The following is a 27,676-nucleotide window of genomic DNA, read 5'->3' on the forward strand; positions in this document are numbered from 1 at the left end:
TGTCATTTCGTATTGACATACTCTCGTAGACATAAAAGTTTCAGCGAGTACAGCTTTATATATATTCATGGACTTTATAGGTATTGACTGACGTTTAAACATTTATATTGTGTAATAAATATTTTTCAAAATGTATGTGAAACTTTAAGTCAGAAGTACATACATATGTATGTACAAATAATACTTAAGTAAAAATTCTACTTTGGAAAAATCATTTGATATTGCGAAATATACATATGTAAGGTAACAAACTAATGATTATTTTAATGCATAAAAAACTAATTTGAATTTACGTAAAAAATTCACGTGCATTTACAGCGAAATCCAGAACAATAAAAACTGATGGAATAGGCACGCATGCAATGCATGAAACTTTACGTACAATTTCGATGAAATCGTACCGTTTATCGTTATCGTTATCGAATTATCAACCACCCACTAGTCCATTTGTAATTATCGCCTTGTTTAATTTACAGCATTTTTATGTTATACATTATAACTATACTTAGAATTACATATTATATGGACTTAAGTGGATTTGTAAACGAAGTGTGAAATTTTATTTGTGTTGACACGGGATCGACTCTTTCCGGTGGAAATAAAAATAATAAAATTATCGAACGCCACTGAAGATGTCGTCGCCACTTCGCCAGTCTGTTGTGACGTCTCTTAGTCCTCCCCCTCATCTCTCCCAGTCCTCCCATTCCCCTGTTGCTCGTGCCGCGGCGGGCATATCTCTCTCCGCGTAACCCGTGTTGATCTTATCCTAATCCAATCAGAGTTTTTGTTTGATTTTATAAGCTTTACTTCTTGAAAGTTCCTCGTGCGATTCTCGGCGAACGCCCTCCACCTCCACTTCCCACCCACCGGGAGGACCTGTAACGGTTAGGTACAAGACGAGTCTCTGAAGGATTCCCTATCTGAGGGAGGGAGTGGAGGCATGTTTGTATTGAATGTATGTAAATGTTACCATTCTGAGTCGTTCGATTTGTTACTTTTGATTTGTGTACCCGGATTCCGTTTTATTTTATTTTTTTGCCCTTTTTTCCAATAATCAAACATGTCTATCAATTCTGACTTTGGGATGTTTTTTTTTGTTAAGCACTGATGTACACTATAGCTAAACGACACAATCATTCTATCATAAATCTAAAATCTACCTATACGTCATCAGAAACTTACTACAACCTTATTTTGTTCGATTTAACTTTCGTCAATCGGATTTATAAAATACACATAAATGCTTCTTCTACACCATGTGATCCGTCTTATATTATCTTTAAAATAAGCAGCGATTTATTTTCTGATCTTCCCATGAATTATTCACATATGTAGGTACATACAAACACGCACTTTATAAGCTTTGCTTTAACCGTATTTGATCAAAGAAATTTCAATATATTTTTTTAGTTAGTTTAATATTTTAGGTTGTACAATAATATAGTCACATATTACAAATCTAATTTATAATTTCTTTCAAATATGTGTAATTAAAAATATATTTACTTTTATTGTTGTGAATGAGACCGATTCTTATATGCATTATTGAATAACTTATTATTATTAATTATTCATATATACCGTTAAAGTAGAAAATAAAATAATGCGAAATAATAGTAAGCTTTCAAATTTCATATTAAACAGCTGAATGTACGGCTATACTTGGCATAGTTTAAATATTTTTTTGCATATAATTCGTATTTTTGAGTGTAGGTACTTAACATTTTTTTAAGAGTTGAATAATTTTCTATAATTTCAATAAATTATTATAATTTCTCGTGTTATTTATAGTATTCAAATGAATCGAGGGCACATGTGCTATGCTGAATTTTTTTCATTCGTAAATTAGCTGGGGAAAAGGTTACGATTCGTGTTCCAGTGTGCGCATTATGCTAATTAAATTTATTAAAAAAAATATCGTGAAAAATTACGAACTGTCTGCGCATACGCTGTACGAATTTAAGCATAAATATAAAACAAACAAGCAATTAAAACCGGAAAGAGTACCGAAAGTGTATCAAATGGAAAAATAGCCAGCAACGAAAAGGCCGAGTTGAATTGCACCATATCATACCGTTCAGCAATAGGCGCGCTAATTACGCGTCTGATTTAAATATTTAATACGCACAATAAACGTTTGAGATGCGACTGAAGAACAAATTGATTCGCTGCGTTGCTCCAACCATTGTCGGCGGATGAATTTAAATTGGTCATAATGTGCCTAATTTTCCGGTGATTTTTAATTCAATTTTTTTATCTCGTTTCCCCACTTTGAGATATGTATGCATTGCAACGACACACAGTGATATCGCGTTGATTCTTTCTCTCTTTCATGTCTCTATATTTTTTGGAGAAATGGCGGCAATTAACATTGAATGGAGAGCCGGAGTAATCCGAGTTTGTACCGAGTATTGTCAGAGAAGACCGACATTCTTATGAAGTCATTAAAAAATGTTATCCCGCCTGGAGAATCTCCGGCGACTGAGACGCGTATGCAGCGGTGCGTTGTATTATAATAATTAATGCACTTTTTATCGTGCGTTCGGCGATCATCGTAGGCTGATATCGCCAGCCAGTGCTTCGCAAACTTTTTCGGTCGGTGAACCCGTCTGGATGTCCGACGATAAGCACCATGGCATTTCGAAAAAATTGCAAAAAATTAATTTTAAAATTGCCCCGGAAAAATAATTTTTCCGACTAACCAAGATTACTAAAAATCCTACATAGGTACATACATATGTATATATGCAGGTATTGATGCATTGACTATCTGGAATTGAATTAATTTTCTTGTGGTGTAATTAGGATATAATTATGCATCATAGGATTAAATAAATTCTAATAAAGAAATTCTACTTTGTTATTCCAATTTCGGCGTTGAAAACTTTACAATGCTAAAAATCAACCGTTCAAGTCACCAATTTAGTTTGATGACGATTTATCTTCAATATTTATAATACAGTGCCTCACCGATTTACTCAATATTAACGTTTAGTTTAAAGTGGTCACGTGTGATTATGATTTTGTTTTAATATTTTCCTTTTAACTAAACACACAATAAATAATCATTTATTTGTATATATGTACTTTGTAAATAGGTAAAATTATAAAACTTAATAAGTGATTTTTTTAAATAAATAAACTAATGTCATAAAGACTGTAATGGCACTCAAAATAAATCCATAAAAATTCATTCGTCTGCGCCACCTGTCTTTGTGTGCTATACAAAATTCATAACAGGAATGAATACATATTGTTTGTTATTGTAATAATAATATTTTTGCTACTTTAAGCTACATATGTTAATTTATATATAATTGCTTTTATTCTTATTAGTACTAAAAATCTAAATTAGACTTTATGAAATCAGCGTACCCGTATCGATATTTAATTTTGGCTAATAGCTTAAGCACCCAGCTCTGTTTTAGTTATAATTCTTATGAAAGTAACAATGTCGATTTCATTAAGAAATAAAAAAGTAAAGACTTGTATCGCCTATAAATAAACAAGTCGACACACTTTATTATTTATAGAATTCTTGTAATATAAATTGTAGTTGTAAATTTATTGCAACACGTGGCATATCATTAAAATACGTAATATATTTATACAATACCATACTTTGCTTCTATTATATTTAAATTTATTTAACCGTGAACTTTCAAAGCAGCACTCGCGATCTCTTCCGGCAATAGCTTTATCATACAGACGTGCCTGTTAATTTAGACACAAATTTATGCAACTTGTACTTTTCTTTGCTCAGATCTTGCAATCCACACTTTGATGAAAAAAATATAATATTTATTTTGGTAATCTAATAAATTTATATATGTATACTAGTATGTACCTTCAATCAATGTATCATATATTATATTGAATAAGAAAGTTTAAGTTTTTCTATTTCTCAGATTTAAAAAATAATTTTTGATTCTAAGCGCTGAATTTAATATTCCAATGAAAATTTTATTGTAAATAATTATTCAATTTCTCAACTCGGCTATGCATATATGTATATAGTTAACTGCAAAATATTTATTTAAAAATTATGGTAGAAACGATTTGATTAACTTTTTAAAAAGCGCCTTTACGACTTACATAAATAATAACTTAAGTCTAATAATATAATAATAGACTCAATAAACAATGCTCTTTTCATGAAATTTTCATATTGTTTTAGGATATTCTTGTACGGTTCCTACATTTCCCCATTTGAACGGTTGAAATTTTTTCAGCAGTCCATTGATTATTAGTGTTGGTGGGATTTTAAAATCTTTATGTGCAATGGACATGCATAGATAAATTATTTTACAGAAACGAGATTGCGAATTTGGTACGTCAAAGGACTTTTGCCGCATCATGTACAATTGTACATACATAGTATGTATATACTATTAGGATGACCTATCTCGTTGGTATACAAGCATAAGCATAGACGTTCAACACACCCGGAAATGAATATAATAGATAGAAGTGGGTAGGCACATATATATCTATGTACATAAGTACGTATATGTAACGTACTTCTTCGCTTTTCTACCAACACGTTTATATTTTTTCCACCTTTTGCCTATTTTAGGCATTGCTAGACCTGCGTAGCTGACGCTGAGTGTTGGCAGGGTATGAATATTGTCACATGAGACTGCAAAGACCGACCCATTCGGCACGAACATATATAGGAAAATGGCTTGTATTCCGCGTACGTGCTCGGTATTCCGAACATTGCATAACGCGTTTTTCTGCAAAATTTGCACACGATTTGTTTACCCGTACTAGACGGGGTGGGGAGGGAAAATGGAGGTATAGGCGGACATACCTATCCATTGGTGGACGCATGTTTGCACTCAAATATTTGCGTGGCGCGGAAAAGGTTAAGCGTGACGGTTCGCATTCGAAGGATAATAATTATATTGGTGTTTGTCGAGTCACGACGCTCAGTCTCGTTTTGGCGAAAAGCTCTCTCCGTCGACGACGATGATGATGATGATGATGATGATGGTGATGAAGATGTCTGCGATTGCGACGTCGTCGACGACCATGATGATGATGATGATGTCTGTAATGGTTTAGGCGCGTATTTGTTGTTCGCTTTTACAGTTTTCCCCCGCATTTGTTCGCTTAGTCAGCTTTTCGAGTCTGTGTTACTCGAATTTTCCGAATAAACGGTATACTTTAACGACGAGTGAAGTTTAGTAATTCAAAATGTATTCTATGTACACACAAACACAGTAAATTGTTTAACTTCAAATAGATAAGTGCATATAATGTATGCTGTAGACTTACTGGTTTAAAGATCGGCGTATATGTAAAGTCTTTGAATACTTTCATTACATCAATGTGGATATAATAAATTTAAGTATATTTTAAAATCTGTCGAATGATATTTATACACTAGTGAATAGCCCGATGAAATATCATCGCATGGGTATAAAATTATTATATACCCGTATAAAACTAAAAAAAAAATCCGGAACCGGAACCGTTATTTTCGTAGACTCTCATAGATAGTTTTCAATTCTTTATTTGTAATAATTTTCAATTCTTAAAGTTAACGTTAACAAAATGTAATATTTTCCGATTATACACAAACGGTCATTGACCTCGTAACGTTGAATATTATTATTACACATAACAAATTACGTGCATATACATATGATGTGTATTTACAACACGTATTCTGGACAAGGATATGGCATGCGACGCGAGCTCGTGAGGGTCATTGCGTTTGGATCGGAGGGTCCAAGGTTCGATTCCCGGCGCCCGCGGTGAATGAAATCAATTTTTTTCTCGAATATCGTCAAAATATAAATAATTAAAATTATAATTATAATTTAATAATTTAATTGAAAATAAATACATAAAAAAATGGTTCAAAACCTCGCTAAATGAAATTATTAAAATTACGTATTTTTATATGGCGAGAAGGCATATTTCAATTAATTTAAAAAAAAAAAGGCGAAATGAAAAATTGGATTTGGCGTGATGTCCGAGACCATTAGCTCAATTTAGACCCATATTCAGGCTATTTGGGGTGATCGGTTCGAGTCGCGACAAAGTCGTCTCGTCGAAAAATGAATTAATCGACTTTTATCGATTCGTTCATTATGTTCGGCGAGAGTTAGGACACACACACACACACACAGATTACCGTCTTTATATATATGATGTAGGTATACTATATTTGGACCCGTAATTTTTATTCAATCTACTGATGTTTAAAAAAATAGTTTTTTTTTTCAATATACATTTACATACGTACTCTTTTCAACGAACTACATATTATACATAAATCCAAATATGCCCTAAGAATAGCGATTATTTCATTATCTCGTTCAATAACTTTTATCGAAGAGTTTAATTTTTAATTTAATGTTTTTTTTTCAAATAGAAACAAACAATACATAACATAACATTAACATAAAAATAAATTACTAAATAAAATAAAAGCAAAGAAGAAAAGCATTGAATAGTGGATATGGGATATATATACATATGTACATATGTATTAAGAATAATAACCAAATAATAAAAATTTATAAAATTTTGTAATTTTCTATACTAAATTCAATACAATGTTTAAATGGAATATTTTGATCTGTTTTTGCAAAAGTCATATTTGTTCGGAATGAAACTGTTCATCGATATATACATAGTATATGTATGTACATATGCTATTAAGTATTTTTTTAATTTACTCAGATAGACTACCCTTGCACTTGACGGATTTGAAGTGGTATCCAGTTCAACTCTCGAGACTTGAATTTGAATTTCGATACGAACGAACGGAACGTTCCCGTCAAATAATACTGCTACTACCCCGAGTAGAGCTTTATGCAAATAAGTTCACGAGTTTATTATTATTCGGTCGACGAGCAGTAGGTATATTATATAGGTATTTATAGTATTTAACGACTTATTTAGTATTCCAAAGCGAGCGCACACGAAAAGGACATAAATATTACCGAAATTGATAAAATCTAATTATTGTTTCGAATCGACAATTTGTCACCCCGGGGATACATATGTATGTATGTATTTATATACATTCCTACATATAATATATGTATATATATATATATATATATTGGTCTTCGTTCTGTTTAAAGCTTTGATTTTTCTATTAATTCAAGTTTCTTTGTGGATGTCTAGTCTAATCTTTTTCTTTTGTGATTTTTACATAATCCGAAACAAATCCGAAAGTAAAAACGTACGCCAAAGCTAAATAATTTTTTTACGAAAAAAATACTGCAGCTAACAACTACAAAGATTAGTTTATTTCATAGTGCACGTTCTTATAAAATTTTCGCATCGTTTTGATGAAATTCTGTAGTCTTATTTTAAATCACCAGGCCAACGATTCTAATTTATTTTTCTTACAATGGACAGTCAATTCATGGTGAAATGGCAAACAAAGCTGTGCACAAATCAGCTACTAGCTGTCAAATTGACTATCGCTGGAAAACGTGATGCCAATTAGAAAAACAAACCTCTAAAAAACACCGTTTATATGTACAATATAAGGTGATTTTGCCTTGCACTCCAAAACAACATGCCGAAAATGAGCGGTGCATAATGGCATGAATAAAACTAGTAATTTCCGTACAGTGCTGTGTTGTGTTGTGCCGAGCTGCTGTTGTGCTGTGCTGGATAATATAAACGGAATTTAATGCGTACAGATCTTGTAGTTCACTAAGTCGTATCTATTAATAACTTGTGTATGTATTGGAAATAAATGCGTGTAAATTGTAAATTCGACATAAAATAAAATAAAAACCATAATTAATTACTTTATATTTTAATATGAGAACTACAATAAATAAACAAAGTATAACACAAATTTAAATAAAATCGTAATAAATCTCCATATTACTCATAACATCCTCCGAATCCACGTCGGTACCCGAATTAGTATTGAAATAGTCACCTAACCATTTAAAACTAAAGTTTCTGCCGGTATACACAATCGCCGTCCCACAAAATGCAATAATTTTAAATCAATACGTACATACATACATATGTTTGGTAGCAGAATGTTTTTTACACAATGAAACTTCGTCAAATGAAATACCTGTACCTTCACGGAATAGACATAGTTCTGTATACATTTTTTCCGGCTTAATGAGTGTATGACTCATCGGAGTAAGAATAGCATAATAAATCTTTTAGTCATCGAGTGCAAATTTGAAAGTTTTGTACATCGTATCGATAGGTCTAGGGTGAACTCTCGTCTACTTATCTGCGCGCCAGTGGCGTGCGCTGCGAATTAAATTCAAATCGTTTTTAATTAACGACATCGCGATACTGCGCAACGACTGGAGTATGTATGTAACTCGACGGTTGGTTTTCCCTCGTGTCGACCGTTTTCGAATGCGATGTGATCAGTCACGACGAGAGGAGAAAACACATACAACGGCTGGCTTTATCGACGAGCGTCGTTGCCTCGTCTAAACCACCTGGCAATTAACTGTGACCGGTCGTGCGCAAAACCGGACGTTTTTCCTCTTGCGAGACGCACGCATGCTGGCGTCGCGACGCCCCTGTTAAACCAACTTCCGGTCGAAAGAAAGCCCTCCGAGGAGCTTTTCGCGCCGATGAGTGCTGCCTTCGCAACGGGAGCTTACAAGTGTACACAGGTGTCACGGAATATACGTGAACGTATGTAGACCTTCATATTGTGACGGATTTTTCGAGTCGTTTATCTTCAAAAAGGAAAAAATATCTCAAAAATCTTTTATGCAGTATAAAACAAACAGAATATTGATTTAAAATTAAATTATAAAAGCCTTACTATTTTAACTGAATGTTTTACGTTTGAATTGAATTCCAAAATGCCACATCAAAATCCAATATAGGAAATGAAACATCTGGGTGAGATGTATGACTAGAGTAGTTGACTTAATGTAATGCGTGACGAGACCGAAATGGCTGTGGGCAGGACATGCGGCTTGAAGAAGGGACGAAAGGTGGAGAAGAGAAGTGCTCGAATGGTGCCCAAGAGAATGTAAAATGCTAATGTGTGGAGTTAGTTGGATGAGTGTTGCTCAGAGCAGAGATGAATGCAAACGTTTTGGATGCTGAAAGGTTGCAAATATTGACGTTGAATACCATAACATATTTTTTCGTTGAATGTTAGCAACAATAAAAACAGATAAAAATAGATTAAATTAAAGTATGCATATTCTATATGCATACATAAGCTTATACCGAAACTAATGATAAATTTGTAAATATTTTCAGTAAATCGATTTTAGTGATTGGCTATATGTATGTATTTTGTTTAGAATTTTTTTTCAATACTGATTTATAAATGTGTGCCTATATATGTGATTATATATTATATAATATCTGGAGAACATTTAAAAATATATAATGATTTTATATCAATATGAGTATGTTTTCAATGTTTCAGGTAAATTTCAGACATTTTAATGTTCCAATTTTTTTGTTATATTTCGAGTAGATAGATAATGCATTTTTTGATTTTGTCATTATTTTAATTTTAAATTTTCTTTGATAATAGCATATGTAGGTGTATTTCATTTATATGAAGTATTATATTATGAAAGCGAGCGAAGAAAACAATAATTGCGTTTTTGAGTAGAAAATAACAGTCGGCTACTTTTATAAAAAGAAAAAAAGCTGTATTTTCGTCCTTTGATAAAACCGTTCAGTGCATTCGAATGAAACTGTCATTTCCGCAGTAAACGAACACGTGCAAGCCACAAAACCATTTTTATTTCACACTATAGCAATCGTATATTAAATACATATGTACATATATAAAATATAATTAAATTTTATGGATTATAATTCATAAAATTTTATTCAAAAAAAATCTTAGATGGGTACAATTAAAAAGTTTTCATTTTTAATATTAAAAAAATCTGGAGGCCTGAGAATCATATGCTTCTATGTACACTTTATTGAGAAATCCATTTATCCTTTAGTACACGTGTTCTCATTCAAATGCAGCGAAAGATAATTCCTATGTATGCTTGCGTAAATTTCCATTTTTCTAAATTTCGTGGCCATATTAATCCAGAGGGGCAAATCGGGGTGTTTGGTTGTACTAAAGGGTTGCCTTGTTTTGTCTTCAGGTACGGCGCTGGATACGACCTGGCGGCGAGGCGCAAAAACGCTACCAGAGAATCCACAGCCACCCTGAAAGCATGGCTGAACGAGCACAAGAAGAACCCATACCCCACCAAGGGCGAGAAGATCATGCTGGCTATCATCACCAAGATGACTTTGACGCAGGTGTCAACGTGGTTCGCGAACGCACGTCGCAGACTTAAAAAGGAGAACAAGATGACGTGGGAGCCCAAGAACAAGACGGACGACGACGACGAGGCCATGGTCTCGGATGATGACAAAGACAAGGACGACATCCTCGAGGACAAGATGAAAGGACACAAAGGTACGCATTGTCGCGAAAAAAATTGCCCAAATATTTTATGATACTTTTGTACGATTGCGCGATGCTTAGTATCATAAGGCGCATAACTTGCTTATTTTTCTGTCTATATAATATTGCGAATTAACTTCCCAAAACTAATGAATTTGCGCGCTATATGTAACACGATCCTGTTTTTTTATATGTCATTGTTATAATTATTGTGTGTGTATGTATGTTATGTTATAAATATTCATCATGGTCATTGTTCTCGAAGCTGACGCGTACTACAGGTGAAAAGTAAGTGCCCCCGTGTACTAAACCCATTAGCGGCTCTCGAGTGAGTGACTTTATGGGAAACATACGAGTACGTGAGTTGAATTACATTGTTTTATATTAGTATTTTTTTTCTCTTCTTTACTTTATTTTTTTGATGTTGTGTACTAACTACGTTACGATCGCTCGGCAATTAGGGTAACGTGCGTATTTAACGCCGAGATAAGAGATCGGGTTTTTAAACGTACAGTTTTCTTTCTGCATATTGAGACATTTAGTTGACTATTATGGAAACTTATTACGCGTACAACACTGTTTAATTGTAGATGATAGCACGGCTGAGGCTGTAAATTGTATTTAATATCACAAATTCGGATAGTATGAGTATCTACTTTTTCTCATTATCTCTACAAACATTCGAAAATTTGAATTGTTGATTAACATCTGGCGCAGATTTACTACACTTGATTGTATTTGTTAGATGTACCCAAAACAGAGATAGTAAATTAAACGGTACATCGTATTTAATGACGACGAAACAATACAATGAAATTTATGTAACAATTTCATTTTATAACATCACAATAGGATAATTTTCAACAATCGCTTAAAATAAAAATTTCATCGTAATTATTTTGACAAAAATTATTCAATTCAATAATAAGTATTTGAGAGAAAATTTAGATTTATTATTGTTTAATTAACTATTACTCAATTACTTTTTTTTGGAAATAGGGTTATAAGGAGTGTTTTAAGTGGTCTATGATATGATATCGAATGTTAGTGATAAATTTGCAGAATACACGAGTTGCAAAACACGTGTCAATATTGTTTCTTAGTTATAAAAATACAGAGAGTGAGAGGGGAGGGGGAGGGCTTGTTTGCCAAAAACGTGCGCCTAAACGGCCAATCTTTTAAATCCCACTTTAGTTTTATTGGAGAATAATTCAGTAAGTGAATTATCTAGCCGAACAGGGGGAAGAGGAAACCGAGCGTAACCGCTCTACTACTCCATTCCGGATTTCCTTACTTGCGGCCGACGAGAGTTTTGGAGCTGGGGAAGGAGAGGGAGGAAAGGAGGTGGTGCGAGAAACCCCCCGCCGAGATCTTCCGCCTGCCCACCCCGAGGATGGGTGGGTGGGTGGTCGTCTTTCTGCAAAGTTGGGCGAATTTTGTCTGGGGGATGAGTGAGGTGAGGCCGATACGCGTATCTCGCGCCGCGTCTTTATTATTTGCGCAGATATACGCACATTTATTATGTAGGGTGCCGCTGTGCGCACTCGGGGGTGGATGTGGGACGGAAGGGATGAAGGGTGGGAGACACCCCCCTTCCAAATCTGTAAAAGGGAAACTTGCGGCGAACGCGCAGGAATGAAGGCACATCGTGTGTACGCATACTCATCCGACTTACCGAACTATTTCCCCTACCTATTGCTTACTGAGGTGCTTATAAAATTATTCAATTAAATCATCGGAGATATCGAATCTTTATCATCAGCCTGATTTTAAGCAAATATTATACAAATATTATAAAAGTGAAATCTGTTCCAAACGTTCCACAAAAGTTTAGAGATACCTGACGTGAATCAATAACTATGTTTATTTATTTATATAATTTTGGCTATTTAGCTAATTTATATAAATAAATAGTTATAATAGAGCAATGTTTTTTTCCAATTCATACATAATCAGAATAATAAAAGAAATGCTTCTCTATATAGACGATCTATATATGAATGTATAGCTTGTAGTTTGCCTTAATTTTCGATACATATGTAAGTCGCTAGGTCATTTGATTCGTGTCTACGTAGATAATACAAGTGCAAGAACTTATTAGTTAGTTTGATCATATGTATGTCGACACATAAAGGTTTATTCACACCTTACGTACAACTGCGAATGTTGACCTCTGGGACATGACCGAGTACACACCCAAGAAAGTCTTATATGCACACATTTTCTCGTCGTTTTGGCGAAGAGCCGGCGCAATAAATTGGCGCAACGATAATATTCGCAGCAACAGGGCGGATGTACGTCGACTTTTATGGTTTTGACATGATAATAACGCTCGGGCGGCGAAAAAATAACCACACTTTAAATATGTTTGGACGAGTGATTTACTCAACAGATGGTCGCGTTTCGATTTATCGCCGAGGCGGGGGAGGTGAAGTCCCGTCGCAGGAAGAATAATAGAAATCGCTGCGGCGATTGTTCTATCGCAGAAGCTATTTCGGGTAGACTTGTCAGCCTCGAGAGACAGAGAGAAAGTTCGCCCTCCACTGGGGGGTGGTTTGGGGTAGCTGTGTCTATGCGAGGCACTCGCTGGGGGTGGCGGCGGGTGGAAAGCTCTTAATATTGACGTCCGCGTAGCACGCAGGAATGCGTGAGGGGAGACTGGATTTGTGTCGGGGAAAGCGTTGGTCTGCAAGGGAAAGGGATAAATAAAAGCCGAAGTGAGGGTTGGCAGGGTGTGCGTGTGCGGTGGGTGGTGTCCCGCACCCTCTCCGCAAGCCCGACCAACCCCCGGGAGAGAGAGGCGCGTGTGATACGACTTAACACGCTCTCCAACGCGCACTTATCTTCGGTGCACTCACTCTCTATTCTATTCCACACAGAATGGCCCATAAGTAACGGGGCAATTTGTTTCGTCAACAATCATTGATTCGTATAATCAAATCGTATTTAGTGTCCGTTCATATGCATGTTTGCAGACATTTATTTGTTTATCTTTTTGTGTTGTTGTAAATGTGATCTCAGATTTGCCTTATTGCATTTGCATTAATGCATAAAATAGCTTTTCGTTCAACCATCAGATTCTCAGAAACGAAATTGAGAGATTTCGATACATCTGTGTCTGGCTAAGACAAATTCCACACTTGTTCATACAGATATTTTATCAGTGCCTAGCATATACATATGTACATACATAATTTCAAATCTGATTACTTCCGGCTCTGAAACCCCATAATCCAGCTTCCGCCAGACGCCTTCTTACAGTTTGTTCAACCAGTTTAGAAGATTTTTAAAGACATGATCGTTAAAATGAGATCTTGACATATGTATGTAGATGCCTCTTCCTTATTCTTTCCATTTTTGATCAATATTTTATAGAAACAAACATTTTAATGCCGTTTAGACCGCACACCGCGATAATTTAAATTATTTCGCAATTAAAATCTATCCCGATAATTAAAAATATATTAAAATAATCTGAGCCCTGTCTTTTTTACTCGATTCCCGCGCTTTTGGCATTTTTCAATAAAAGAAAATTCACTTCATTGAAAAAAGCCAAAAATGAAAGAAACAAGACGCAACCACTTTTTTCGACACAAATTTGCGTTAAAAGAACGATTTCGTATTTTTTTTTAAATAATAAGCAATATAAAGAAGAGAAAGTGGGGTTGAATAATAGGAGAATACCTCGTAAGATGCGATGCAGGAAGAAATACTCGGGTATTTCGGTCAAAAGGATTTTTTACAAGTGGCCTAATACGGCTGTACATACATATGTATATACATATTATGGAGATTTGTTTATCAGATGTATCGGAAAGCTTCAATGGGTAATATTAAAGATTAGATTTGGAATGCATCGTTTTGATTTCGAGGTCGAATGAGAAAAAACGTAATTCTCGCGTAGTTTGTCTTTGTAAGCAAAATCTATAGACGTACATATAAGAAATACATAGCCCAAAACGTTTTGCCTGCGTCGAGATCGCGCAATGAAATCGCCACGTTTTCGTACTGTTCCGCAGCGTCACTTTCACATACAGATATACATATATATTATAGATACGCCAGTCTAGTCGAGGGTTGAGTCGAATGTGTTAACAGTCGCGGTGAGAAGACAGATGGGGGAAAATCGTTGGGGTCGGGCGTCTCTCCTCCGTGGGAAGCGTCTCGCTTTTCATTACGCCCGAAGGCTGCGCACTCCACGCGCTTCACTTTATTTGCCGTCAAAGTGGGGTCGTTTGAAAAAAGATATTTCATAATAAACCGTATGGGGCTGGGGAGGGGAATAGGAGCGGGGCGAGAGTGTTTTATGCGGCTCCATATGCTCCCCATAACGAAGAAAGGCGGGAGGGCGCCCTCGCAGATTTTTCCGATGGAAAATCTGTGAAGGGTCAATACGTCATTGACACTTTTCCATGACCTACGATCTCACATTCAATTTTTTCCATCGACCTTAAAAATATAACTACTGAGCATTGGGTCCAAGCTTTTCGCCAAATCTCCTTCTACTGGGCTTATAAACTATTATATTTACATACAGTACTGTGAAGCTTGTCCATACTTTGTCGATCGATTATTTAACAAATCTTTTCGTACAAATTCGTTCCTAATATTATATAACACATATATTATATGTAAGTGAAATCTTGGACACTTTGATTTGATAAACTCAGTTTTAGATCATTGTTTAAGTTATTTGCCTATTTAATACAAATTTTCACAGTGACGATATATGTACATATGTGCATATGTATGTATGTATGTGTAAAATTTATAAATGAACTGCATGCAAAGTTGCCTAAATATATTATATGAAAACACATTCCAAATTAAATTCAACTTTATGGAATAAAAATAGTACATTTAATGTTACAAAGTTTGACAGGTACACAACGATGCTGTCAAAAGCTTTGCACGTTCGTTTATGGGGAAACTAACTTGACGTTAGGTGTGTTTTAAATAGTTTGATATTTAATTAACTATTTTTGTAACTACAATGCTATTTTTTGTATAAAAGCTTCAAATGTCAGACACATTCCCTTCTATTTTTTAATAAAGGAATATGCTAATGAAAGTATATGGAAGGATTCTAATAAAATCCCCTTTAAAATTCCAAGACATTCAATTTGAATTTTATCATCCCTTAATACAAAATATAATAGTCGTTATCAAGTTGTTAAAAATTTTAAAACACACCCTCTTTTAAGCGCGTTCAGTGCCCCGTTCGGAGCTCTTCTCCTCATCCCGGCTATTTTCGAGTCTATTTCGCGCAAATTTGCCGCGGCCGTTTATGATTAAATCGTAAAAAGTTAAACACGGATCCGCCCACCCTGCCCACCCCGCCCACCACGACACGAGTTAACCGCCCGCGGGCTTTCGAGGGCTTTGTAACGGCCGCGATAAAAATCAGTGCGCGTACCCCGGGAAGCGATGATTTCGGTAATGAATGAAAATAATTTGCCGGATAAGTATCTTAATTCCGGGGGTGGTATAAGGTGCAGGATCGGATAGGGGATGGTTAGTGAGCCGAGAGTCACCCCTGCATCTGGCTGCTGCTGAGGGCGGGTGTGAATTTCATTAGGCTCGATCTCACCCCTCGACGCGTCGGGCAGAAAGCGTTATTTGATGGGTCACCACTCACCGAAAGGAAACACAGGGAGGTCGAGCGGCTCACTTTGCCGATGTCAATTAATCATATTTAGAAAGTCTCCGTTGTGTGATATTATTATAAATAATTAATTGCATAAATCTGAGCACGTCGTGTGAAGCTGTGTCGCGCGCGTCAGTGTCAATTGGACTTAATACGGAGCGTTCAATTTTAATCTGTTATTTTTTAAACTCACACTGCAGAAATTCGCATATGTAATTCGATCGAATACTTATAGCTTGTATTAGAAAATTTTAATTAAATATTTAAATTCAAACTGGCGGTATTATTCAACTTATTGGAGTAAAATTCTTATATAAGTAAATAGGTACATTGAAAAGTTAGATTTTAGATGCCAATATCTCAAATAATAATTTATTCCTTTGGAATCTGCATATGTAAAATATCATAACAGGATTGACTATAATTTAATTTAAACCATCTGAATGTGATAAAAAAATATGTACGCCAAACTCATTGGAGCTATTTTTCATCTTAAAAAAATTACATCAATTTTCACAAATGATAAATGAATATGTGCACATTTACATATTTATATGTTTGGATATAAATTGATAAAAATCTGAAAATGGTTAACTTGTTTTCAATTGCTCTTACCCTTCATAAAAGGGGAAGCCTATCGAGAAAGACTAACAGCTAAAATTAGCCTACTCTTAGAACAATCAGTTTAAAAAACATATGGAAAATCGGACTCATACCTCATATGATTTGCTATAAAATGGCAATTGATTTGAAGCTATTGATACGACTATGTACATACATATGTATGTACACCAATAGTAATGTAGAAGTGCATTTGTGGTGCAATGTACATATTACAATCAGCTGGTGATTTGTATCTTAATATTGAAGATGAGCTGTAATAATGATAATTTAAGCAATTATTTTCCGATGTGTTCCCCGATTGTTTCGACACTTTTTAAACGGGGTGTGGCTGGTTAAGAGCACTCACGAAGCTACTAGAAGTGGGGAGGATGAGAGGTGGAAAGGGAGGCTGATGGCGAGGATCGCACGGCGTTTGGCTTCCAAACAAAAGCCACGGGGGTGAAAATAAGAAATAAATGTGCGCCCCGTTGAGATGACTGAGGGGTGGGAGTGGGTGGCTGTAGCGGTAGATGACTGGGTGGGAGGGGGGTGGTAAAGGGCCACAAGGGCGATTGGGGTCGGGTAGAACCCCGCCGGGGCCCACAAGTGGTGTTTTCACTTTGCTAATCGGATAATCACTCAATGGATCACGTCGTGCTGCATTATTTCGCACGCTTAAAAGCGCATTTATACCCCTGGATTATTTACACGAGAGCACTTCTTATTTCTCTATTAGTTGAATTTAAGAATGTCCATACGCTGTCGAATTCAATAAGAGGGTCACAGACATACACACATTTACGATCAATTCAGTAAATTCCAAACAATATAGGACCACGTAATTGAATGTACATATGTATGTATACTTGGTAATAATATCAGTTACGCATGGATATTTGTACAGCTCAACGTTATATTAAGAATTATAGTTGTAACAAAATTCCAAATTTAATTATACATAAATAATTAAACTTTCAAACACTTAGTCATTCTTCTGATATCAAAAGTATACATACATGCATATGTAAATCAATTTAAGATATATAGGATAAATGGGTTTGTTAACACTTGCCGCACTGTGATGGATAGTGAGTGACCAAGACTTGTACTTTATTTTATTTCTCCAAATATACTGAATGCAGGGTTTCATATTTTATTTATTTATTTATTACAGTTAAACTATAGTGGCTAGGCATATGGGTCTGGGTCACTGCATCGAAAGTCGAAAATAATGGTAAACGGTACTATATATGTACATACATATGTATGGTAATATTACCCGCTCTTCATATGTATGCATGGTAAACGGACTATTTCACATATTGTCATGAAAATGGCGAAAAATCTTGGTTTTTCGACTTTCGATGCAGTGACGGCCACCGATGCTAGACATAGAGGGAATTAAGAACGCGCCGCACTCAACGGTCAATTTGAGAATGATATCTGCCTTGGAATGACGGCTCTGCTTTTTCATCTCTTGCACTTATTTTATATTATTCGGCATTTCATACACGATAAAATGATTTTTAAAGCTAACTACAATATTTTTCAGATTTTCCATTATTTGAACTAAAAACATACATTTTTAACCGGACGCTTAAGAGGGCTTGGACACCAGCGCCTTGTCCATACAAACGTATTAGACTTCTCCCTTCCTCAATCACGGCACTAGAGAAATTATTTTTTAATATGCTATGGATATCCACCATACGCGTGTTTCTATCTTTTTATTTTTTTAGATTAGTTATTTTTTATATATGATATGAGCTAGGAGCCACCAAAAATCTATAAAATCGCCTCGTTTTTACACCCACGAAAATGGTCCAGCGTGCTAATTTAACGGTTGATTTTTGAACATAAAAAATATCTTTCTCAAACCAATGATGAAAATTTTTTAAAATTGGTCCAGTTTCGGAGGAGAAAACTGGAGAATACGAAACCTCGATTTTGTCGATTTGAAATAGGTATTATCTGGTTGAGGCGCAACTGTCGCATTCACTCAATATATACATATATGTATATTCACTCAATATATATATCGAAGAAAGGAACGGCAACAAAATTAAGGTTTCGGGTATCCAGCCCTCTTAACGGATACTTCCTATAACGGCAAATACTTAACGGATACTTCCTAGAAAATTTTTACCTTTACCAAAATCGCGGGAAATGTGCACAATATCAAAAAAATTCAAAGTAAAAGTAAAAAATCTCAACGTCGTCTTATCCCCTGATTTATTTTTGATTTTTTTCCGAATATTGTGAGTGTGTGTATGTAAATTTGAGTAATGCTTGCGTTTCGTATGTGGCGCGCGCGCTCGCCTCGCGCAATAAATAAACGCGCGCTGTTAGTGGGCGAGCACGAGCGTTGTCGAACGCGCGCATACCCGCTGCGCGCTATCCAAACACGATACATCTGTCAAGGAGCAGCCTCACATTCATCAATAGCTACGGGGCATCGCCTCATTTCCTAATGCGGGCCTGCTCCAGCCAACGCTTCTCAAAGTGTCGCCTGATGAAGTGATCGCTCGCTGCGAGTCCACCTTTACGCCTCCCATCCCCCTTATATTATACACATGTCATAAACTAGTATCTATTACATATTATACGCTCAATACAGCGCAGCTTCTTTTACCACATATGTATACTTGCCTTCCTTTATAAAGTGCAGGGGATAAATGTTTTATTTACATCGACAGTAAATTAAGGGTGAAATTTCGAATGATGGAAAAATTCGGTTGAAATCTATGCAAAATGGATATATATTTTGATTTCAAACGTATTTTGGATATTTGTATTATATATAAATGTATACATACATACACATACATAACTTTTAAAATCTATGCTATTAAGCATAATTAAAAAAAATATTACTCGTTTCGGCAGGATCTTTTTTGCAGAACTGCAGCACACACAATATATGTGTATGTCATCTTCATATGACAGTATGTATTTCGTTCACGTTAATCGTTTATTGATACTCTTAAGATATACATATGTATATAGCCGCAGTCACATAAAACAGTTTTTCAACCCAGTTATTTTCATACGAGCTAAGGTTTCAGATTTGTTTTTAGTTTTCAGTAAACTTGAAATAGTTGATGGAGAACATACAACTTCAGTTTAACTTAACCAAAATGAATTTTAAATTTAGTTTCAACTGACAAAACCAAATTTTTTTCCTCCAATGATAATTGAATGTGCTTTTTCAAACTAATCTGTTTGTTTTAGACTTTGATCTATGCACCCTGAAAACTCGAATCATTGAAAACAATAATATTTAAAAGATATACTCATTTAAAATCCAACAAATACAGGGATAATATTTTATTGCTCTAAAATCGTAAAATTACAAGTGTTTTATGTGACTGCTACTGTATGTAGATAAAGAAAACTTTATTTGACTGTCAGAATTATAGTTATCTGTAATATCCAAAGATTTTATATATAATGAAATTTTATGGAAGTCGATTCTAGTCTAATGGAAGAATTGAATTGCATTGGTACAGAAATAAAAAGAAGTGAACTCATTATTTTCAACCCTTTATTTACAGATTATTTAATCTTGTAATGGATTGAGACCACGGGGAGAATATATCATATTTACATTCGAATTGAAGAGCACTCCATCTGAGCTAAAATTTTATATATTTTAATACAACGAAAAAGTAAAGTAAATTTAAAAATTTCGTCAAAGCGAAGACCACGTGTAAACTCTAATCAAAAAATTAAACACCACCAAATTTTCCAATAAAAATTAGATCGATTACAATTGATATATTGTGTAAATATAACTAATAATTCCTCAAACATTTAATTTTCCCCATATACATATGTATTCTTTAAGGCGATGTCAAAGGTGCGAGCATTCGGCGAATGTGCGAAGATTCGTGTAGCTCGGCGAATGCACTCATCTTTACATTATGTATAACCAGTATTGCAATTCCATCATAGCAGCGCTGTGTAATCATACAAATATATGCGAGATGTCTCCTTATACGTGTACATCCAAACACACACACACACACACAAACGGAAACACATAGCTTTGACCATGCCATGTTTGTTAACGCAGATTCAATGCACCACGTGAAATCAGAGCTACAGCACGGCAAACAGCTTGATGACGATGATGACCTTACAGATGAGGGGCGCAAGTCGGAGGAGCTGATGGGACACCACCACGCGGCGCACCAGCACCAGCAGCAGCAGCAACACGTGCAACACGTGCAGCAGCACGCGCACGCGATGCACCACCAGATGCTGGGGTACGCAATGAAGGACGAGATGAAGCCAGGTGTGTCGGAGTGCGGAGTGCCGATACCAGCGACCAAGCCGAAGATCTGGTCGCTGGCAGACACGGCCGCTTGTAAGACCCCCCCGCCATCGGTGGCGCAGCACGCGTGGTCGTCGGGCGGGTACGGAAGCCACGGGGGTGTGATGGGCGGGATGGGGATGAACACTTTCGCGGGTGGAGGAGGTGGTGCTAGGTACGGAGGAGGAGGGTTTCTCAGTGGGGGTGGGGGAGGATATCATACGGGAGGGCCGGGAAACGGGCAAACGGCGGTGTATTCGGAGGTCCAGACGGACACGCCGCCGCAGACGCCGCCCAGTATGAAGCTGCCGAGCGTGGCGACAGGCCTGGTTGCAGCGCAGCCATTCGCGCCCACCGCTGGCACTAGCTGCACCTCGGCGCCCTACAGGCACGACCATTACCAGCACCATCCTACCGACGCAGCCTTCAAACCCTTCTACAAAAGGTCAGTATATGCCCTCACCTCATACACCTCACCTCCCACAAATCTAACGAATCCCATATTGGACCTCGCCAACCTGGCTTGTGGCCATTCAAACTCACTTTAGTAACTAAAAAATACACAGTACATATGGGGTGACTTCATTTGCGCGAGCAGGATACAATAGGAACAAGAGGAGCGGGATTTTCCTCCCGTATCCTGCGCGCGCTCATTAAACAAGGCTGTATGACAAAAAGAGAGATAATTTCACCGCATGCAACTGATATATATATATATTATATACTAGTGTAGGGCCCGTTGATTTCAACGGGTGGTTTCGAAAAGAAATTGAAACTCGAATAAAAATAAAGTTAAAGATATGGAATCGACTGGTTTCGGAAAGACAAAGGCACAAAAAAATGAAAATTATGAAAAAAATGAAAAAGAAGAAAATAATGAAAAATATGAAAAAAATGAAAAATATGAAAAAAATGAAAAAAAATGAAAAAACTGAAAATAATAAAAATATGAGAAAAATGAAAAATATGAAAAAAAAAAAAATTTGTTCCCCATACGGGTTGATGGTTGATCATAAGAAATCGGAAATCGAAAAAGATTGTCGACGAAAGCCGAAGATACGCGAATGATTGGTTCCCCATACTTCTATAGGATTATCGAATATTAAGTAATTTTAGAGCGTTTTTTCTGTCGAGGCTGTAGTCTAATGGCTAGCTACCTGTTCTGGGCGAGGGGGCCTTAGTTCGATTCCGTGATTTAGAATTTATTTTATTTTTCAAATATCGCTAAAATATAAATTAATTTCAATAATTTCAATTAAAAATATATATTTAATTGTTTTATATGAAAAGAAAAAAAATGGTTCAAAACCTCGCTAAATGAAACTATTAAATTTACGTATTTTTATATGGCGAGAAGGAATATTTCAATTAATGTTTAAAAAAAAAAGGCGAAATGAAAAATTGGATTTGGCGTGATGTCCGAGACCATTAGCTCAATTTAGATCCATATTCAGGCTATTTGGGGTGATCGGTTCGAGTCGCGACAAAGTCGTCTTGTCGAAAAATGAATTAATCGATTTTTATCGATTCGTTCATTATGTTCGGCGAGAGTTAGGACACACACACACACACACACACACACACACAGATTACCGTCTTTATATATATATATGATACAGGTGACACGACAACTCGTTCATAGATTTTCCGTAAACCGATGATGCGCTCCATGTATTACGTATACGGTCATCTCTTTCTCACCCCGTTTGTTCACCAAGATCTCGTTTACTATGCCATTACGTATGCAGCCATCTCTTTCACAGACCGTCTGTTCACCGATAACAGACGGTCTGTGAAAGAGATGGCTGCATACGTGTAATGGCATAGTAAACGAGATCTTGGTGAACAGACGGGGTGAGAAAGAGATGGCCGTATACGTAATGCCTGGAGTGCATCCTCGGTTTACGGAAAATCTGTGAACGAGTTGTCAGGTAACCATATATACATAGGTACCGTTTACCATGCACCCTTTTTTTTGATTTTTGATCTTTGCCTTCCGATATTTACTTTTTCGACCTTTTCACTTTCGGTACCGTGAGGTAGACCTGTACATACGTACTGCTTTTCTATCGCTTGCTCAATGCTGAGTGTCGTGGCTACGATTGACGATCCGCTTCTACTGCTCCAAGTTAAAGGTAGCGGGGCCGCACCGCTCAACTCACGAACATCTTTGTTGACGAGTTTTGTCTCTGGAAAGTCTGCACGTGCGCCCGTTCTTTCAACTCGGGGGCGATCTGGGACGGCCACACGTGCTAACGTAGCTTTTGCACTATACAGTTTTTCAGTATAGAGACCAAAAGACATTTTGAAGGATCGTGTCGGTCGATCAGGTCATAAAATCCATGCGACCAGACCCAACCGTTGCAACCGATATCAACCGTCGTCGGACTTTATTACCCGAGAGACCGATATGTTGCAGAGTGCGGCCTAATATAATGTGACCCATACAATGTGTATGAGATTGGTCATTTTGCAACTTCAAAAAGTTGCTCGAGGGCCGGGCCACACCGTGCAACTTGTGAGCGACCAGACCAACATATGCAGTTAGATGGGGGATGCCACGCCCGTCTACTTCTTTGTCGCTCACATTTCCGTACATTTTTTCTGGTCGCGCAACTAGGCCGACAAAGTTGCACGGTGTGGCCCGGGTCTAATGATTCCGCCAGTTCCTTGATTTGGTCCGACCATCTCTTGGGAGACCGTCCTCTCGCTTGCCTTCCCTCCAGCGTTCCAGTAATTACCAGCATTTATTTCTTCCTGGCCATATGGACAAAGTATGAAAGAACTATTTTTCCACATATTGTGGAGGGTCTCTCTGACACTGCTAGGTTTTATGAGCTCCATCACCACATTTCGAATGAATCTAGAATGTCCCTTTCTCTATTTTTCAGGGTCCATTTGTCGACCTACCTATGAAATACCTACGAAAATTTCCTGATAAAAATCATGTTTTATAATAATAATATACATACATATAAAGGGCGCCAAAAATAATTTGGCACAGCAATACTGGTTTTTATTGGTTTTTAGTGAAAATTACGTACAAAAATGTTTTAAAATAATAATATACAAGGGGGGGGGGGGAATAATTTGCCATCTTTCATTTGGTTAAAGAAGAATATGCGTACGAACCGTTGATGCAAGGGTTAGAAATAAGTAGAAGTAAAATCTCCAATAAGTCAAAGCTATCATCTGAGTTTGTATACGATTGAGTTCTTCAAGTTGAGTCAGTCAAAAAAATATTGTTTCATTAGTGTTAACCTATATTTTTAATTTTACAAAAAAATTTTTTTTTTCAATATTATTTATAAATTAAATTTGGCCAAAGAATAAATTTAAATTTCAAAAAATTTATTGTTTTTTACGTATATATATATATATATATATATATATATATATATATATATATATATATATATATATATATATATATATATATATATATATATATATATATATATATATATATATATTTATGTATATATATATATATATATATATATATATATATATATATATATATATATATATGTATATATATATATATATATATATATGTATATATATATATATATGTGTATATATATATATATATATATATATATATATATATATATATATATATATATATATATATATATATATATATATATATATATATATATATGTATATATATATATATATATATATATATATATATATATATACATACATATATGTACATATGTATGTAGGCAGTCAATTTGCGAGGATTCGTTTCAACAGTTAAGTTAGATAAATTGGTAAACTCTAATTCCAAAAACTGACTCGACTTGAAGAATTTTATCTACTGTAACCCACCATTACTCTACATTAAGTTGTGTCAATCTCAATAGAAGTCAATAGTATAGGGAAAAACATTTTATACCTGAACTATGAAAATAAAATACTCAATGATTTAACGATTTTAATCGTCAAAAGTGCAAGATATTAAACTTTCATAGAAGATTTTTACTAGACAATTTGCCTTCAGCTTGCATATGCCATAAAGGGTTAGAAACGCAATACAGCGAACTGCTGCTTATTCCTTTATAAGAACGTCCAATACGTATTTTTCAAATGCTTCCCTATAATCCCCTAGTAAATTCCCTATAATCTTTTACCATAACTTATGAATTACAAAAAAATAAAGATACTACACAATACCAAAATCTTCTTTGAAAATATATTTATAAAATGACTAAGTCCGGAAAAATCCCGGAAAATTCGGCCGTGTTGCAACACTGTTTCTGAATTTTAAAATGAAAAATCATAGAATAATTACAGTTACAAAAAAGTTATCTTCTAAGTAGATAAATAAATTAACTCTCTTATATTATATTCAAACTAAGCAACTTACATCCTTTTATATTATAATATATTTTTAATCAATAAAAAAAATATGATTTTTCATTCCACCGCGGCGTACAGTTTAAAAAACATCTTAAATTATATACGTAATACTCGGTTATTTATATGCATATGACACTCTGATTGGATACCTATGTCCCTATTACTTGATCCATCATACTTCCCCTCTCAAACAACCGCATCTACGAGGATAAGTCTCAGAGTTATGACTCGAGTGCGAGGACTCGCTTTGTGTAACTTGTTCGTTACGAGAGAGTATCATCGAGTTTCGACAGTTGGCAAACAAAAATTTCCGCAAAAAGAAGGACTGCCCCCGCAAAGTAACAGAAAATAAAGCCCTTGGGTCTCCCCCTGTTTCGCAGTGAGTAATCATTATGCCTAAAACCAACAGTGTCACATCGCGGAAGGGCACTTTCATCCCCCGCTCGGCCCCTTTGATTGTTAAGTGCTTAAACACATAAATCAACGAACAATTTCTGTGAACATTATATACACGCTCTGAACAGTAATCGCAATCGAGACGACCGTAATTCACATTTTATTCATATGAAAAATTTCTGTTTTCAGTTCACAACATATGAGCAACGGTTACGAGTCGCCTATTTGAGTTTCAACCGTTCTTGGCTTAGGTGAGTAATACAAAAAATCGAAAAATGTCTACTTAAAAATAAAATAAAATAAGCTATTGAGTTATCGCATCACAGTTTCGCATCAACCGATCTACGAGTCTTGAATACATATGTATTTATATATTTAATTTAATAATTACTATATTTATCGTGCAAAACATTTAGGCAGTTATTAATATGTGTTAAGTTGGAATTTGTATAATTTATATCGGGGTTTTGATGCTATTTGGGTACACCGAGCAGATGGGCTCGGCGAACTCTCGTAAACATAATATAATACTATATATGTATGTACATATGTATTTATATTCTACTAAGTAGTATGTACCCACCACAAACAAGCATTGCTATGATTAATCATGACCATTACAGGCCCGTGTCAGACTGGTCATTTTTATGCGGCTGTGATTAGCTATGGCATACCTTAAATACCAATATGTGGTCTATGTTGAATATCGATATAAATTAAATTATTTAACGGACGGTCTCGTGCGATCGGACAACTTCGATTGGCGTTCGTGTATTTTTTTTTTACCTTATTATATTTTGATACCTACATGTCATTTAAAATATAAATAAAAAAGGATATACTTTGCAAATATGTAGATTAATATTTAATTGAATTCGAAATTTTTCTACATATATATATATATATATATATGTATAGTCATATTTCTTATATATGTACCTACATATACATATACATATGTACATATGCAGTATGAATTTCAGAACTTGGCTCAGAAAATAAATATGACATTAAAAAAGCATCATTTAATCATTATGGATAATATAAATAAAATTAATATTTAGTATGTATTAAATTAAACATAGCATTTATTTTTAAATAAGTGAAAATTTAAAAAAAATACTATAATAATTCACTTTGGTTTATTAATGTAATAAAACAAAATATATCATACACATTTGCAACAGTATAATTTTTCACCATCAATACCGTGTTTCGAAAGCTCTATAGTATCGATTATTTAAATTTAACATTTATTTTATAAGACAATCGTATAAATGTAATCTTTGCGCTTATTTGGGTTTTGAATTTGTATATACGATGCATACAAAATAGTGAACTAAGAGGATTATTCGTAAAAGGAAAGACGCACGACTGTGCATTTGTATGTATGTACGTATGTGCTCGTTGGTACATCCGAAAGAGAGAGAAAAAAAATTGTCCGTCCAAAACGATGATTAAGCACTCTTATCGTTTATCAACGCTTAATTGTAATATATTACGAAACGATAATACATATATTTTTTGTCGTTGAAGTCGAAATCGTGTATATATGACGGACACGACGGGGTGTCGCATTTTCTTCGGCGCACATACATGACAGCCGCGAGAAAAACGTTAAAGTTACAAATACAAGAACACATATGTATATTGTACAAACGACAATAAAAAAAAACATACGAATGAATAACTGCACGCTTTTACATAATATTCATGTGTATATATAATCCGTATATTGTACGACTTGTCATCGAACAGGCTAATGAATATGTCATCGGTTCATTTCGACAAGTCTCATTTAGAACTTAGACACATCATAACAGTTTCCCTTCGCTGACAGATAAAGCGACACCTAAAAGTGACTTTAAAAAACCCATAAAAAAGACGAGGATGCGGTGAAAAATAAAATAAAATAAGATGTAAAAAAAGCATTGAAAATAG

At 35.3% G+C, this 27,676-nt stretch overlaps 1 protein-coding gene across 2 annotated transcripts in view; it reads left to right on the forward strand.

The window, feature by feature from the left end:
• The window catches only part of LOC143922467 (homeobox protein caupolican-like), a 111,300-nt gene that overhangs the window by 74,500 nt on the left and 9,124 nt on the right, over positions 1–27,676 (forward strand). Inside the window, exons 4-6 of one of the 2 annotated variants that reach the window (XM_077445715.1) lie at positions 10,095–10,414; positions 20,728–21,412; positions 25,925–25,986. In XM_077445715.1, coding sequence (XP_077301841.1) covers positions 10,095–10,414; positions 20,728–21,412; positions 25,925–25,964 — 1,045 coding nt within the window. In that variant the 3' untranslated portion in view covers positions 25,965–25,986. Of the gene's footprint in view, positions 1–10,094; positions 10,415–20,727; positions 21,802–25,924; positions 25,987–27,676 lie in introns of those variants that run through there. The other variant, XM_077445714.1, reaches the window with a different exon arrangement.

The sequence above is a fragment of the Arctopsyche grandis genome, chromosome 2, assembly GCF_051622035.1.
Source record: "Arctopsyche grandis isolate Sample6627 chromosome 2, ASM5162203v2, whole genome shotgun sequence".
NCBI lineage: Eukaryota > Metazoa > Arthropoda > Insecta > Trichoptera > Hydropsychidae > Arctopsyche > Arctopsyche grandis.